The sequence below is a fragment of the Leiobunum rupestre genome, chromosome 10, assembly GCF_980474605.1.
Source record: "Leiobunum rupestre chromosome 10, qqLeiRupe1.1.hap1, whole genome shotgun sequence".
Lineage (NCBI taxonomy): Eukaryota > Metazoa > Arthropoda > Arachnida > Opiliones > Sclerosomatidae > Leiobunum > Leiobunum rupestre.
The window spans coordinates 35,153,676-35,170,660 of NC_143393.1; the positions used below are offsets into that span (position 1 = coordinate 35,153,676).

The window sequence follows — 16,985 nt, forward strand, 5'->3', positions numbered from 1 at the left end:
GTAATTCTCAAGGGAAAAAAAGTGTTTAAAAATTGCCAAAATATCGATTGTAGACCATTGGACCGAAATCCCATTCGTCCGAATGTACCATTCAACCGAATTCCAATCGACCGAAAACCGCGTTTTGCGCGATTTTCATTCAATATACCGTTAGTGATACATATTTATATATCGTAGGTTACGTGACGATAGTATATCTAATTTGGACTAAACTATGTCTTAAATATTTATTATTTCGTACCGACGTGTATTTTTAGACCTTTTTGATATTTTCCGGGTTTAATTTTGGAAAATAACCTTGATAAGACCCGACGTGAAATAGTTGCCTACCATATCTAACCTAACCCAACCTAACCTAATCTAACCTAACGTAACCCAACCCAACCCAACCTGAACTAACCTAACCTAACCTAACCCAACCCAACCCAACCCAACCTAACCTAACCCAACCTGAACTAACCTACCCGAAGTGAAAACGAACCAGATTTAAATTTCCCATTCAACTGAATCCCGCCATGTTGGGCTATAAACGAAAATACTTTTCGGTTCAATGGGATTCGGTCAAACGGGATTCGGTCCAATAGTATACAACCAAAATATAGAGTTTTGAGTGAATCCGTAAAGTTTAAAATTAATTAAAAAATAGCAAGATGGTTAATAAAAATATTCTGAAAATATTCGAGAATACAGATCATAGTTTTATCTTAAAAAAAAACTATTTAAAATTCTATTTTAACTAATTTTTATAAAATAATTAAGAAAGTAATTTGGAAAATTGCTTTGTACGGATTTTAAATTATTACCTATTTAACGAAATATAATAAAAATTGATCGTTTGTCCAAAGAGTATAAAAACTACGTAACCTAGAGATATAATGACGGTCGAAAGCAGTAAAGGAAGTTGTAGCAACCGGGGGGGGGAAGGCACTCAGTGAATTTGCACTTCAAATTTCGGTACCGCAGCGCCACTACGGCAGTATTTAGTACAATAAATAATGAAACCGGAGAAAAATGGCAGTTACGGTGTTGCGGAGGTGCTAAATTTGGCATTTTGGATATTTAATTGTCTAATATCTGTCAATTCAAAAAAGTGGCAGTAATTGGTTACTGTTTCGTGATTTTTTTAGTTAGAATTTGTGGATTCGTTGTTTCGGTGTTTATTTTCAAAAAGTGAAGAATAAGGCGTTTGTTCTCTAACGTTGCCAAGTCCTAAAGGTAACCAATTCCTTAAGGAATTTTCAAGAATGTTGAACTAAATCAAAATGATTGCCACTTAAAACTGCCGTAGTGGCGCTGCGGTACCGAAATTTGAAGCGCCAATTCACTGAGTGACTTCCCCCCGGTTGCTACAACTTCCTTTACTGCTTTCGACCGTCATTATATCTCTAGGTTACGTAGTTTTTATACTCTTTGGTTTGTCTAGTTGGTTTTCCTTTTTATATTAAACTGTCGGCTTCTCCCTGAGCAAAGTTGTATTGCAAGTAGAACACTTCGACAGGCGTGCGTAGGTCAAAAGTAGACAACATATTTTCCCGGATAGCGTATACTTTTTAATGAATCGTTTGTTTCAATATTACGCAACCATCCAAGGTCTCTAGGGCGCTTCCCTAAACTAATGGCGGCGAATGTCGTCCTGATTCGTAGGTGAAGGTTACGTAACCGGATTTAATTTAGCGCTATGGCTGTCACGCTGCATTTATTTTCTCTTAAGCGTACAAGGCCTAATTGCCTATTCGCGTGGATGATTTCGTCCCAAAACATGCCCCGAGGGCGTACAGACGGAGCCTAGTTCTAATTTCCAACTCAAAATTCTTCCATTAGCTATTCAAAATCTGCGCCCAATGACATAGACCGCAAAAAGAAATATCTCATTACGCAAATCCAGCGAGCGAAATTGGGAGTGACTCGCATTTTAGCAGCGTCCAAAGACTCATTTCAACTTCGTATAAAATTCTTTGTTTTTACGACAGCGTCTTGTAGATATTGTTTTTTAGAAGAAATAAAAAATATTACCCAACCCAGAACTTTTTAGCTTTCTTTGTAGAGAAAGATGTCAGGGTTTTTTATTTTATTTTCCTTTTGGGAGAAAGTCGGGTTTCGGTGATGAGCTTTTCTTACCCCTTCCCGCTTCTACCCCCTTTTTCGCGCTACGAAAACACACTTTTAAAGTTTAAAGGGAAGAATTCGCGGTCGTAGGCCTTGGCTTTTTTTATACATATATAAGTCTTTTTAAATGCAAACTCAGCAGACGCCCTACTTACTCCTCGCAACTTCTTGACGTACGCGTCCGAATAAAATTAAAGGGGACGTCTCTATATTACTTGGCGCTTTTTAGAGGTTTAAGAGCTAATTTTCACTTGGCAGAAAATGCTGCGAGTGTAAACCGAATTTTTTTATCTACTGTGAACTTCGAGGTAATTAACTATGTTTAACATTTCACGAGGAATAGTGACCATGGTTTCAAATTAGTAAGTTTTTAAATTTCTTCAAATTTGTTTAGAGTTTAGCTTTTTTATCCCTTTTCATAATGGACCATTCTACATATTCGCTAATTTTTTCATCCTTTGCAATGCAGTCCATAGGTGGTTCCTTTAACGTTACTTTGGTTTTAATGATACGCAAATTCGTAAGAATATTCGTGTAATTTACGTAAAGCCCCTAAACTGGTAAAAAGGCGGTGGAATGGCGGACCAGGCTATGTTAAGAAGTCGCGCCTGACGTCGGCGGGCAATCTAATTTTTCTCTTTCTTCTCGGGGATACGCCACATTAAAGAGACCGCCTATACACCTGACTAGGCTGGGTTTCCCCTTTCTCATCTTAGGGCCTAATATTGAGAGTTACGAGGATGGCTACTGGCCACGCGCGCGAAAGTGTATTTGGTGGTTTGGCCCGGGGGATCCTCGCGCGCCATCTATTGGCTCAAATGAGAAAATATGGACGCTATCCTATAAAGGGCCAAATATTAGAAGCTTTTTGTGTTTTTGCGCCGTTATTGTGATTGTTTTCGCCCCCAAGTGGGATAAGGTGCTACTTACGTCCGCTACCATAAGTCTATAATATTTTCGATAAGTATGACAACTACTCGTCGCCGTTAAAACAAAACCACGTATCTTTTCGGTGGCCTTTTTGTGAAAAATTGATTTTTTAATTTTGGAGAGACTTGTGAAATCGCGTGTTAGGTTTTTACATGTGAGTTAATTTTATAGTTAAATAATTTAGTTTCAATATTGACTCTTTATGAGAATTTTAATTTAAAAATATTTTGCTAAAGGGGAATTTTTAGAGATACGTGGTTTCGCGTCAAGAAGTGAGATAGGAGCTGAAAATAAGCAAGATACGTGCTTTTGCGCGAACTAAGTTGTGAATATCAAAGATACGTTTAAATGTTTTCTCGATTTAAAAAAATAAATCCAATTGCAACCTATTAATGTTTTTAATGTTATATACGTAAATTGGGGTGTAGAATCTAAATATGTCAATTTTGACAAAACCACGTATCTCAAGTTACGTGGTTTTGTTTTAATGGCGACGTACTACGCTTCACATTCCAAATGTTTTCAGAAAGCTAGTTTCAACACAGACTCCGTAACAAACTTCCTCGCCGTTTTGCGTCCGTTAGCTCTAGAGCCCCGCTAGAGGGCGTTTTATTTCTTCGGGGTGACGCCACTCTATAAATAGCTCTCCAAAATATCTATAACTATAAGTCTGAAAGTTTTTCCTTTTATTCGTTTATTTATTTATTTATTTATTTATTTATTTATTTGTATGTCATGTTCCTAAAAACTCGAGGGTGTTTCAAGTTACATGAAGGTCTACCAAACCCCCGAGTTTGAACCAAATCGGTGTGTTACACCTCGGGTCGTCTCCTTGTAAGTGGGGAGGGGGTCGAAAAATCGTCAAATTCGCCGCACGTAACTATTGGACGGTCCCTAGGCTCTACATTGACGGACCGGTAGAAGGGGTCTTCAACGGACTCAACACAAGTCATGTGGAAATTAAAACTCGAGCATTGTTAGCTCTAAAGCTTTGAAATTTCAACTCAATGTTCAGGGCCTGATTTCCAACTAAACGCGTCTAATTCCAAATACCTGACATGGTTTTAATCTAATTCAATTTGACTTGGTTACTAATTCAATTTTATTTTACTCGACTTTGGACTTTCGCATCTTTGCTTCCCTTATCTATTTCTTGCTGGTCTCGGCTTTCAATTTTTTTCTCGACTTACACCACTTTGCTTCCCCGACACATCTGGAAATTAGGAGTGGTAGCGGAGGTTTTGACGGGAAGGGCTTATCTTAGTCGCCCGTAGGCTCTAACTGGGAGGACAGTGTGTCAGAATTTATAGCCCGGTGTACCTAGTAACAAAGACCATACCACCGGAGGCCTATCATCATAGTGCCCTACGCCAGCGTCCACCTAGCCCGGACAGGTGACAAATCCAGCATGGGTAGCGGAACCCTACTACTGATGGTCGCACCTTTGACGCGAGCCACTCAACCCAGCAGAAGGTGCAGCAATGGGTGGACCAATCCCCACTTCGCACACAGCAGTGGGATTTAGAATGGATGCTCTAGCAACTCCAGCCGACACCCTACCTACGTAGGTAAGGAGCCAAACCCTTTGGAGAGAGCTCCTAAAGGGGAACGACGAGCACACAGCAGCCCAAGTAACCCGGCACAGCTGGCACCGGAGATCCCGGTGGGCCCCAAAAGGCCGGGAAACAGGACCGCCGTGCCCGCATATGGAGGCCCGCCGCCCCACAGCAGGCTACCCAATCCGCCGAGGCGGCCAGCTTGCCTGGACCCTCTCCGTTAGCCTGAACCGAAGTTCAGTATCCAGCCCAAACCTGACCGAAGTCGGAGGTGGAGATAGGACCATTTGATCAGAGCTAACATCTCCCAGTGTGCCACCGCCGTTATGGGTTACAAGAGCCGGACCCCGACTCCCCGGTAAAGCCACCAGTTATTGCACACTCTAACCCATTTAGGGCCTACCTGGGAGGACATGTGGAAGTGGTCGAATTTGGGGGCTCTTGAACCATGGAAGAACGGACTTCTCGCTCTCGACTATTGGACTTTCAAAATAAGAGGCCCGGCGATTGGGAAAAACCCGTCGCGGGTCATCTTTAGTATATCTTTTTTTGTAAAAGAGGAAACGAAAGTCAAGCAGTTCCTTTGTAAAAGGCCAAGTGAAAGGGCTCAAAAATGTAGGTCGCTCCCAAATGGAGAAATAAAATAAAGTTTGGTTAAAGAGTACAAAATAAGTCTCTTAAAATGTAATCGCAGGTTTAATTCTTAGTTAGCTTTTCAGTCGGCTAATTAAAGAACAAATTCAAAGTTAGCTCTCCCTAAAGTTATTAGGAAGAATCGTCTGAAGGAAATACAAATACGAAGTTTTCTGAAGACTTTTTTGTTATGCTACCGTACTTTTATTACGTACAAATCAACAAGACCCCGGGCGAAGCCGGGTATTAAAGCTAGTATTTTATAAAGAGACATACGGAAAATTAAATATCCAAAGAGACATACGGAAAATTAAATAAACTCACGCTAATATATTAAGTTTCACACTAGCTCTTGAAAACTAGCAGTGTTGGGTAGTATTTTAAATAATTGTATTTTAAGTACTATTTTAAATACATATTCAGTATTTAGTATTTTATTTTAAATACTATTTTAAATACATATTCAGTATTTAGTATTTTATTTTAAATACTATTTTAAATACATATTCAGTATTTAGTATTTTATTTTAAATACTATTTTAAATACATATTCAGTATTTAGTATTTTATTTTAAATACTATTTTAAATACATATTCAGTATTTAGTATTTTATTTTAAATACTATTTTAAATACATATTCAGTATTTAGTATTTTATTTTAAATACTATTTTAAATACATATTCAGTATTTAGTATTTTATTTTAAATACTATTTTAAATACATATTCAGTATTTAGTATTTTATTTTAAATACTATTTTAAATACATATTCAGTATTTAGTATTTTATTTTAAATACTATTTTAAATACATATTCAGTATTTAGTATTTTATTTTAAATACTATTTTAAATACATATTCAGTATTTAGTATTTTATTTTAAATACTATTTTAAATACATATTCAGTATTTAGTATTTTATTTTAAATACTATTTTAAATACATATTCAGTATTTAGTATTTTATTTTAAATACTATTTTAAATACATATTCAGTATTTAGTATTTTATTTTAAATACTTTTTTGAGAAAGTATTAAGTATTTTATTTTAAATACTTTTTTGAGAAAGTATTAAGTATTTTATTTTAAATACTTTTTTGAGAAAGTATTAATTATTTTATTTTAAATACTTTTTTGAGAAAGTATTAAGTATTTTATTTTAAATACGTTTTGAGAAAGTATTAAGTATTTTATTTTAAATACTTTTTGAGAAAGTATTAAGTATTTTATTTTAAATACTTTTTGAGAAATTATTAAGTATTTTATTTTAAATACTTTTTGAGAAAGTATTAAGTATTTTATTTTAAATACTTTTTGAGAAATTATTAAGTATTTTATTTTAAATACTTTTTGAGACAGTATTAAGTATTTTATTTTAAATACTTACTCTAGCAAGTATTAAGTATTTTATTTTAAATACTTACTCTAGCAAGTATTAAGTATTTTATTTTAAATACTTACTCTAGCAAGTATTAAGTATTTTATTTTAAATACTTACTCTAGCAAGTATTAAGTATTTTATTTTAAATACTTACTCTAGCAAGTATTAAGTATTTTATTTTAAATACTTACTCTAGCAAGTATTAAGTATTTTATTTTAAATACTTACTCTAGCAAGTATTAAGTATTTTATTTTAAATACCGAGAATGAAGTATTTTACCCAAGACTGGAAACTTGGTTTCGTTGCGAGTTCCTCTTAACTTTCATTGGTCCAAACTGGCATTCAAATCGAATAAATTGGGTTTTGAGATCTAATTTTGATAATTTATTTTACTCTTTTCGAGTTGATTTTCGTTTTCCTTTGTTAATGAGGGTTTCAAGATTTTAGAACTGATTTTCAAGTTGATTTAAATATTTCCAAAATCTATTTACTGTGGAGAATTTACGATATGCCAAAATAAATATTCATTAGATATTCAAATTACTGTAAATTCTTGTCTTAGCAGACGCCATCTCTAGATTAGTTGCTGAACCACGATTTCGAAGATATTAGTTAATAGTTCAGCCATAGATTTAGAGATGGCGCCTTGTTTGCGGCGAGTCACGAAGTTCCGTTCATGTTTTTAGATCGGGCTTAATCTCTCTAATAAAGAACTTCTCAAGTAGCGTTCTGACTATGCAATTTTATTGGTGCCAAATTAGTTCATATCCGATGTACTAATAAACTCTTAAAGGGGAACGGCCACGCTTTTCCAAATATGGCCTTATTTCCGTATCAAAAGATTAACAAGACGTTCAATATACTAACACGTACCTTTTTTTGTCTTGAAAAAATAGCTTTTGGCCCAAAAGGTTAAAACGAAAAATAACGCCAGGTGTTTGGGTCTGAATTTTCGCCGCCATCTTAGGGGCTGCCGCCAGCGCCCCTTACCCCGTATGAGCGATTTGCAAACTATACTAACTTTTAAAATCGCGCAATTTAGGCTTAAGTCTCTTAAAACAGAAAGGCGCCGCGCGTGCAAAACAAATTTATTGCGTCTTCAGCAGCGCGCGCTTTGACGTTGTTTTTCTGTCTTACCGACTTCTCACCAGGTGTCGCGGCGGACGCGCGCTTTTCAATTTCCCGAAATTTCTTTATTTAATTAAAAATTAACCACTCAATATTTTTTGATGCAGTTTTCACCATAAATTTTAGTTTTTAATGGGCTATAGGACTATCTAACTGGTTAAAGCTTGACCGTTCCCCTTTAAATAAAACCTGTTCAGCGATTTCCCTAGAAGTAGTAATACAGAGAGACAGGACATACTTGTTATATTTTAAAGCGTGCGCTGCTTAATATTTCAATTTAGAAAAGCTCTTTCAATTTCGCACGCGCCTCCTGACAGAAAAAAATGCGCGCGCGCTATCAACTTTAGCCTGACAAATAAAACTAACGTAAACACGTGACTATTTTATTCAGTGACACGCACGCGTGCGAGTAGGAGAGAAAAAGACAGCGGAATTTATTGAAACGCCTATGAATTGTCCAATGGGAATATGCGTATTTTTTATTATCGTCTGCTACACTGTTTCTTGTATTAAATTTAAAAATTAGGCTTAGCCCGTCAAAATTGAAAATTATATGTCTGTTATTTTGATAATATCATATAGTAATCTGATGATGAGTTCAAGGTTTCAAAATTCCCGTCATTGACGTAAATCAGGGTTCTCAAAAGCCCGGCAAAAACCTGTTTTTGCCGGGACATGTGGGAAAAACTGGTAAAAACCGGAAAAAAAGTGGAAAAACTCTTTTCATGCTAAATTAATCATTGATATATCTATTAAGTGACTAATTTGGTCATTGCAAATAGGAGAGATGAAAAAAGGCCAGAAGAGTGAATAGAATAGTAGAATATACCGCTTTTATTATTTTTTTATTGAATATTTTGCCACTAGAGGTGGAAAAAACCATGGAAATACGATTTTCCACACGGTTTTTACAGGAAAACAATAGGTGGAAAAAACCACAAAATTGTGCCAACCTTGGCACTGACGTTACGAAATAGCTTAATTTCATTGTAGGACTTTCAAATAGTTGAAAATCGGTCACCTACCCGAACAAAGTTATGTGTTGGTCATCCAAAAGGTGTACAAACGTTTGCTATCGACACCGCTTAATTAACTACCGATTAATTGGACAAATTGGGTCTAAGCGCGTGAAGAGATAGGTGTTGGCTGCCTAGACGAACTTGTTTAAACCATAAAGCGGTGTAAGGTGATCTGAAAATTCTCTGGTGTGTAGGTTTTCCGATATTGGATATTGATTAGTAGCGCAATTTCCTGGAGCGTCGGCCGGTTAAAAACCCATTAGGCTCTGCCACCACACGCCTGTCTCCTCCGATTAAATCCACTTCGGCCCAGAGAGAGATATTCCCCCGAAATCCAATCGATTCCACAGCTCAAACCAATAATTTTGCGGCAAATGGCCCAAATTACTAATTCAAAATATTTGTTGGAGTTTTAAAAGCAAGTGGCGGCTTCTGTCTAGTTGCATTCGCTCGCACTAGATGTCATTAGCGTATAAATCAAAACAAGTTGAGTAAGCATCAAAATCTAGCCTAAAAGGTGTGACGAATTAGGAACTCCTCGCGTTGATTGGCTTTTCGGAATCACGTGATTATTAACTTATTAAACACGTGGTTTAGCGAAGCCAATAGATCGCAGACAGCTCGCCTTTGCTTTATGACTCCAGAAGGTGCTGCCACCTAGAAGTGCTTTTAAAACCTTTTTTGTAAACTTTCTTTTTACTTTTTTTTGATAGAGCTCCACGTGAAGTAGCTCTTTTTCAATAGATGTCGCTAGCGTCGAAAACAAAAATGCGATACTTACAAATTACAGCAACTATAAACAATATTTTTACATGCGATATATAATTTAGGTTAAAGCCCACTAAATAGAGTATAAGTCGTCTAACTATAATACTCTACAATGGCCCTCTGACCGAGCGCTCTGACGACGTTATTATTTGGCTATTTTAAATTTTAGCTTCCTTCGCCATAAATAGATGGCACCACGCCCTCTAGTAAAACATCTTCATGGAAATCGCCAACAAGAAATATACCAGAGAGCCAGGACCTGCAAACTACTGTTAATTTGGTGCTTGTTGAAATAATGGAAACTTTTCACCTGTAAAAAGGCTATAAGCAGAACGTCGTGTTTTAGCTAAGCTTTAATATCCCAAAAAAACTAACTGGTTAAAAGGAAACACTTGTTGCATAACGTAAAGGGGAAAAATTTGCATTAATTCAACATGCACCAAATTAACAGTAACTTGCAGGTCCTGGCTCTCGGATATATTTCTTCTTGGTGATTTCCTTGAAGATGTTATAATGAAGGGCCTATTAGTCAAGTTTAAAATTTATTAAAACAATAACAACATGGTCATTAAAAATGGTTAAAAAAGTATTCGAGAATGCAGATCATAGTTTTATCTATAACCAAAATAACTATTCTAGAAAAACAAAAACAAGGAGACTGATCCAAAATTGACATAAATCATGACATCAACATTTATTCCCTTATCACTCAAGTGGCTTAAAACGCGCTTCAATAAATGCCGCTCTCTTTTTCCTTTCCCCCCTAAGCGCATGCGCGAGTCACTGAATAAAATAGTCACGTGTTTATGTATTATGTTAGTTTCATTTGTCAGGTTAAAGTTGCTAGCGCTAGCGAAATTGAAAGAGCTTTTCTAAATAGAAATATTAAGCAGCGTGCTTTAAAAGATCACGCTTTTACGAGTATGTCCTGGCTCTCTGTATTACTTCTTCTAGGCAAATCGCTGAACAGGTTTTATTTAAGCGTCTCTTAAGGTTTTAAAAATAAAATTATGAGAGCTTCATCTTCAAATAAATTCCAAAACATTATTTCGTTTATATAAATTTTGGTGTCAAAAATAAATGAAAATTTGTTACGTCTTTTACTGTCGGTCCCTCCCGCCAAAAAAATCCTTTATGATGATAATCGCGAATTTTTCAATTATTTTAGTGTTTTTAGTTTTTTTTTCTCTAACATTTCCGGAAGAATGTAAAAGCTATTTCCGCTCTGGAGGAACAGCGTTGGCCGATCCAATTTTCACGGCTCCCCCAAAAATGATAAACGATCGTAAAAGTTTCGTATCAAATCACTCTACGCGAGCCCCACTACGAAGGCACCAAAAGGCAAAGGCTTAGCTATGGAGCTTAAGCCTTAGGCTATAAAATGTTTTAGTGATCTTTTCTCCTAGTATAGCGGCTATTATAGCTGAGAAAATTGGTCTGGCGGTCAAAAAATGAGAAACCCTGGCTTACTACTTCGCGTAATTAGATTCTGAATGTAAATTAAAACACGTACTTTTTTTAGCCGGTAATTAAAGCTAATAAAAACAAGACGTTGCGTAGTTGGAGGGCTTCCTACTACTGACCCATCCCACTTAAAAAGATGCTAGTTTTTGTAATCCGCGAGAGGTGTGCAATTTCTAAAGAGCCATCCCACGTATGACACTTTTCAAATCGTATGTCGCAGCCATTATTTAGCAATGTATTATCAAATCGATAACGTCCCACCACGATTTTATTTCTTAAGCTAATTTTCAAATGACAATCCCATAATACCCTTGTCAGTTTGTCAGGAGAGGCTTACAAAAGGGTCTTAAGAGAACAAATGTTATTTTTTAAACCGAAGTTGCAAAATATAACCAAGAACGTATTTAGGTTATAAAGAACTTAATAGTCTACTACTACTACTACTAAAGTATCTAGTCTTTTTATTACGGAATTTTATTTTATTTTAAATTATAATGCCATGGCATATAAAACTTTTCAAATTAAAGATTACTACTACTACTACTACCAAAAGTGATATAAGACGCAAATACTACCAAATACTTCGTTATGAGCCATCGTTTTTACAACGTTGTACCCGAAACGCGTTTTACGATTTGGCACCTTCCTTGATTCTCCTTAGCATTCTCCTGAATTTACGTTACGTTTTTATACATGTAGCCGCGTTTAAAATGGGTAACATTGCATTTCGGGCCCCGGGGCAAATTATGTAATCAGGGCCCTTCTAAATAAAATTTTAAAGATGGGATGTTAGTGAAGAGCTAGGTTATGGTCCCCTATGGTACCGGGCCCTAAAAAAGCACGCTTGTGGGCCCTTTTCTGTCGGGCCCAGGAGATTTTGCCCCCTCTCTGCACGACCCCGAACTGGGCTAGCTACTGTTTTTGTGGGCCCTTTTCTGCCGGGCCCAAGGGATTTTGCCCCCTCTCTGCATAGCCCTGAACTCGGCTAGCTACTGTTTTTGTGGGCCCTTTTCTGCCGGGCACCGTCAATTTTGCCCCCTCTCTGCACTGTCCTGAACTCGGCTAGCTACTGTTTTTGTGGGCCATTTTCTGCCGGGCCCAAGGGATTTTGCCCGCTCTCTGCCCGACCCCGAACTGGGCTAGCTACTGTTTTTGTGGGCCCTTTTCTGCTGGGTCCCGGGAATTTTGCCCCCTCTCTGCACTGCCCTGAACTCGGCTAGCTACTGTTTTTGTGGGCCATTTTCTGCCGGGCCCAAGGGATTTTGCCCCCTCTCTGCACGACCCCGAACTGGTCTAGCTACTGTTTTTGTGGGCCTTTTCTGCCGGGCCCAAGGGATTTTGCCTCCTCTCTGCACTGCCCTGAACTCGGCTAGCTATTAGTGATTTGAACCTTGAAATGGCGATCTCGACTTTCAAAATGGTAATCTTTTATGGGCACCACTGGGTTAAAGGATGGTTTTGACGCAAAAAATGATATTAGGCGTAATACAACGCTCGTTGTGATAACGTTTTTGCCCTAGCCAAAACATTGTATTAAGACGCATTTTCACGCTCGGTAGTAGCGGGTAAAAATAGTTGAAAATTCTGTCAGCGGAAGCGGATTTTATTTTCGGCTTCGATCTGTTTCAAACAGATATTTTCGTCTTCCGCTTGGAAAACCCGTTAAATTTGAAATTGTCCGCTACTTAGCTTAGCTCTAAAATTTCACGATAGCTAGTACCGGAAGCGTATTTTCAGTATTTTTACCCGCTACTAGCGAGCGTGAAAATGCGGCTTTAGGCCTAACGAAGATTTTAAAGGTCGTAGTGGGGTTTTTACCCTTGAGAAAACCAGCCCTTACGGAGATTTTTTCGCGTCGACGGCCGCCGTTGTAGCGTTTTGGCCCTACTGAAAATCGGCCTTAAGCCCCATTTTCATGCTCGCTGGTAGCGGGTAAAAATCGACAAAATCCGCTTCCGCTACACACTTTTCAGTTTCCGCGTCGATCTGTTTCAAACAGATATTTTAGCTTTATTTTCACGCTTGCGAGTTGCGGAAGCGAATTTTGACGATTTTTATCCGCTATCAGCGAGCATGAAAATGGGGCTTAACAGCGGTTTTCAAACTTGACGCAAAATTGTTTCGCATACGATTTTCGGCGAGTGCACAGCCGGGCTATCCCTAAAGGCGCCGTGCACGTTACGGAGGCGTACAGCCCAACTTGGAATTGGCATCAGTATAGCTTGTTGCGGGAACTAAATTGCAAGAGGGTTTATAGCCACGATTGCAATTATCCTAGAGGCCGCTTAAGTGGCTCAAGCCCAAGCTCATTCGTTGTAACTTACTTCGCTAGTTCCCAGGTGGCACTACGGACATTATCGACTAACTCTCTCGCAAAGTGTTACTAACAACCCAGCGAAAACTTTACCGTCTCCCTCACTTTCTTCTATACCTTAAATCGAAGCGGAAACGGAGCGTACGTACGGCTCCATCCCCCCTATTATAAGCTAATCAGGCCAGACTCTCCGAGCAAATACAATGAATTAGTAAACCCTTGTTTACCGACACGGAGAGGAAAGTCTTCGTAATTCAGTTCATTTGGCCGCCAGCTCCGTTTGGATGGCCAATGATTTAGACGCGCGAGACACTGTATATCTCGAAATTTACATTCGCGGACTATTGTTCGGCTTAAAATGGTAGCCCGGTTTGAATTCAAATGGACGTTTTGCGTAATTGGGACGGACTTTACCGCGTGCCTTATTCGAAGTGTTAGCGATCGTATTGTTATTGCTGAAGGGTGATTCCTCGTAAAGCGTTTTTTTCTGGGATACTAGGAACACGTTTATTGACTTTTAAAAGCTTACGAGGACGATTTCACATTTTTGAAAAGCATTGTGCTTTTGTTGGTTAAGTTTTTGAAGAACAGCCATTCTAGTGCCTAAGATGGTACCTTGGGTATTAGCCTAGCTGATTATAATTAACATTTATTTATCAAAGAAAACCGAATTGCTTCGTGGGAATGAAACGTGTTGGCCTCACAAACCCTTTTCACGACAGCTTTACAAATATTTAAACACATCCTTTTGATCAACTCGAATAAGCAAAAAATACCAATAAATTTTAGATAAAACTTCGTTTTATTGGGGAAAAACGTTCTAAAAATACTTTGTTTTATCTCAATATGTTGGTCTTATTTACTTATTATAACGGCGTATAAGATTAAAAAAGTAATTTTGTCTTATACATGTAAATTTGGGAGGGGCTCGAAATTAGTTTTTTTTAATCTTATACGCGTCTTGGTTCAGATTTGAAGGTTAATTTAGCGATATTTGGTAGTAGCACGTTGAGACCAATCGAATGATACCAATATCAGGCCATATCAATTTTCAAGGTCACCGGAAGTGACGTCACGTGGTTCGTATTTCCGGAAAGCCCCCACTTTGACCCGTAAGACAAACATTTCTGTGTTACAAATCACTAACCTAATTAAAAAATACCTTGACCCATCGTGTACCTTATCACATGCTTATTTTGTCATGGGCTCCTGGACTATTAGGGCGTTGGAGTTTCCTAGGCAAAGCAATGCACCCAAGGGCCCTCACGTTAGGACGACCCTGATTTTTACACTTCTAATCGGGTCATGATAAAAATGTAAAATAAAACGATCATATGTAAAAAAAGCAACTGACCTTTTTGTGTTTGTCCTTCTCTTCCTCGAGTCTCTTCTCGGTGGACAGTTGCTGCACTCGGTACTCTTCGAGACGTTCCTCCATGCTGGCGATCATTTCTCGCAGCGACTGGTTCTCGTCGTGTAGCTCCATGACGTTCTCGATCTGCAACTCCAACTGACGCGAGACCTTCTTGATCTGTCCAGCCAAGTCGTTCAAGGCTCGGTCCTTGTCGCCTAATTGTCCGGCCAGAGAGTTCATCCTTTCCTCGTAAGCCCTCAGCGTGTCCTTGTGTGACTGGCGGACGTTCCTTTCGGCGCGCAAGATTTCCGCCGCGAACCTCGCGAAGCATTCTTTGAACTCTGACTCGTCGTGCTCCAAACCCTCTCCCGAAATCAACTTCCGGTAGGCCGCTTCCAAACTGTCCCGGCTGTTTCTCAACTTCTCACTGAAGCACATGTTCCAACTGAGCAGATTCTCCATGACGTGGCTCAAGCAGGACTTGAGACCTTCTTCGACCGCCGAAGAAGCCACCGTCACGAGACCGTTAACGTAGATGGGTTCCGGCGGTGAGACTGGAGAACCGAATTTGTAGTCCGATTGTCGCGAAGAGCTTCTTTCTTTCAGGGATCGGCTTCGACCGATGGCCGGACCAGGAACGGAGCCGGCAGTGATTTCTAATTGCAAGTCGTCGTTGGTCTTCTTGAGCTTCTCGATGACGGCGTCTCGTTTATTGAGGTCGCGTTGAGACTGATCCAGTAAGTAGGCCATGGCGCGCTTGTCCTTCTTCAGCAGAACGATTTCCGTTTCCAGATCTTCGTCCGACGGTGTCTTTCTAAGTGGCATCAGCTCCATCCGGCTCGGCTTATGTTTGGATCGATGCGGTTTCTTGTGTTGCAAGTCGCTCACCTGCGCCCGTGAAACGACACGTAAGATTTAATTTCATCTCCCACCACCATTCCGAAAGGCTAATGATGAGAAAGCGGTTATCCGCTAATGACAGCGCCTCCTAGCGCGAGATTGAGACCAGGAAATGGGGGGTCTGACCGAGTTCGCATTCAAAACCGTCTTTCGTTCGGACACACCCAAACTTACAAGGAGATGACCCGAGGTGTTACACACCGATTTTGTTCAAACTCGGGGCATTGGTAGACCTTCATGTAACTTGAAAAATCCTAAAGGGAATTTATTCAATGGGCAACGGTTTTACTATGGCAACGAAAAATGTTTTGACAAAATAAAATGGAAATTTTCCCATTGAAAATAACATTGGATTTTGGACCGATTCCAAGGGTCCCCCCTGTGAAAGATTTTAAAAAATTGAAAAGTTTTAAAATACCAAAATTATAAATTTTTTTTTAAAATTGACGAAAAAAATCAAAATTGATCACATTTTGATCAATTTGAACCAAATGAGTGAAAATGAACCGATATGGCTTAAATAGGAAAAATTTCAATTTTATGTTGTCAAAAACATTTTTCGTTGCCATGGCAAAACCGTTATCCATTGAATAAATTCAATTTAGGATTTTTAAAGTTACATGAAGGTCTACCAATCCCCCGAGTTTGAACGAAATCGGTGGGTTACACCTCGGGTCGTCTCCTTGTTATTTAAAGCGGAATTGTCACCACCCTAAAATTGGTTAAAAACCCTTTAAATGGATAGAGGACATCCGAAAATGGTTATACAAAAAATTTCATGTTAATATTTCTAGTATTTGATTTATTATTAGCAACCAAATTTCGTGTTTTATCCGAGGTTTTATCCCCCCGACTCGAGAATCTCAGAACCGCTTGGTTGAACCTACCTGCAGCGCCATCTCTTGAACGAAATATTATTTTCCCCGGTTTTATCGTTTTTCAGTCGGAACTGTCATCTGCTACGACATTCTCCTTGGCTTTTCAACCGAGTTATACTCGTAGATTGTAGTTTATCGTGTTCTTAATATGCCTTACACGCCGCCTTTTCTCAAATTTTTGCCGCTTCATTCTTTTGGCGCTTCACGTAGGTTCAACCGCGATTTCTGAAATTTTTGGAGCCGTTTGATGTAGGTTGCGGAAAAAGTAGCGTAACTTTTAAATACTTTTCCAATAACTATAAAATTTCAGGGACATAATCATTAATATATTTTCTAAAAAACCTCGTAAATTTTGGTTTTGGTGACAATTCCCCTTAAACTATTTTATTTTTAATGACAATTACACGTAAGACCATAATCTTATTTAGAATAGACTAAGACACTTTTTCACATATTTACATTGTCTTTCAATGCCTTCTCGCGGTTGTCTCAAATTTGCAGTCGTTTGAATCGTGCTGCGAATGATGGAATTGCATTTGTTCGAATTTAACAA

General features: G+C 38.4%; 1 protein-coding gene across 7 annotated transcripts in view; it reads right to left on the reverse strand.

Moving 5' to 3' along the window:
• LOC149925516 (uncharacterized) overlaps positions 1–16,985 on the reverse strand; it is a 60,990-nt gene that overhangs the window by 21,555 nt on the left and 22,450 nt on the right. For all 7 annotated transcript variants that reach the window (XR_016476977.1, XR_016476978.1, XM_090160754.1 and 4 more), the window contains exon 4: positions 14,655–15,542. Coding sequence is in view for 5 of the 7 variants with exons in the window: in XM_090160754.1 (XP_090016880.1) it covers positions 14,655–15,542 (888 nt within the window). In the remaining 2 variants the exon portion in view is untranslated. The remainder of the gene's footprint in view (positions 1–14,654; positions 15,543–16,985) is intronic.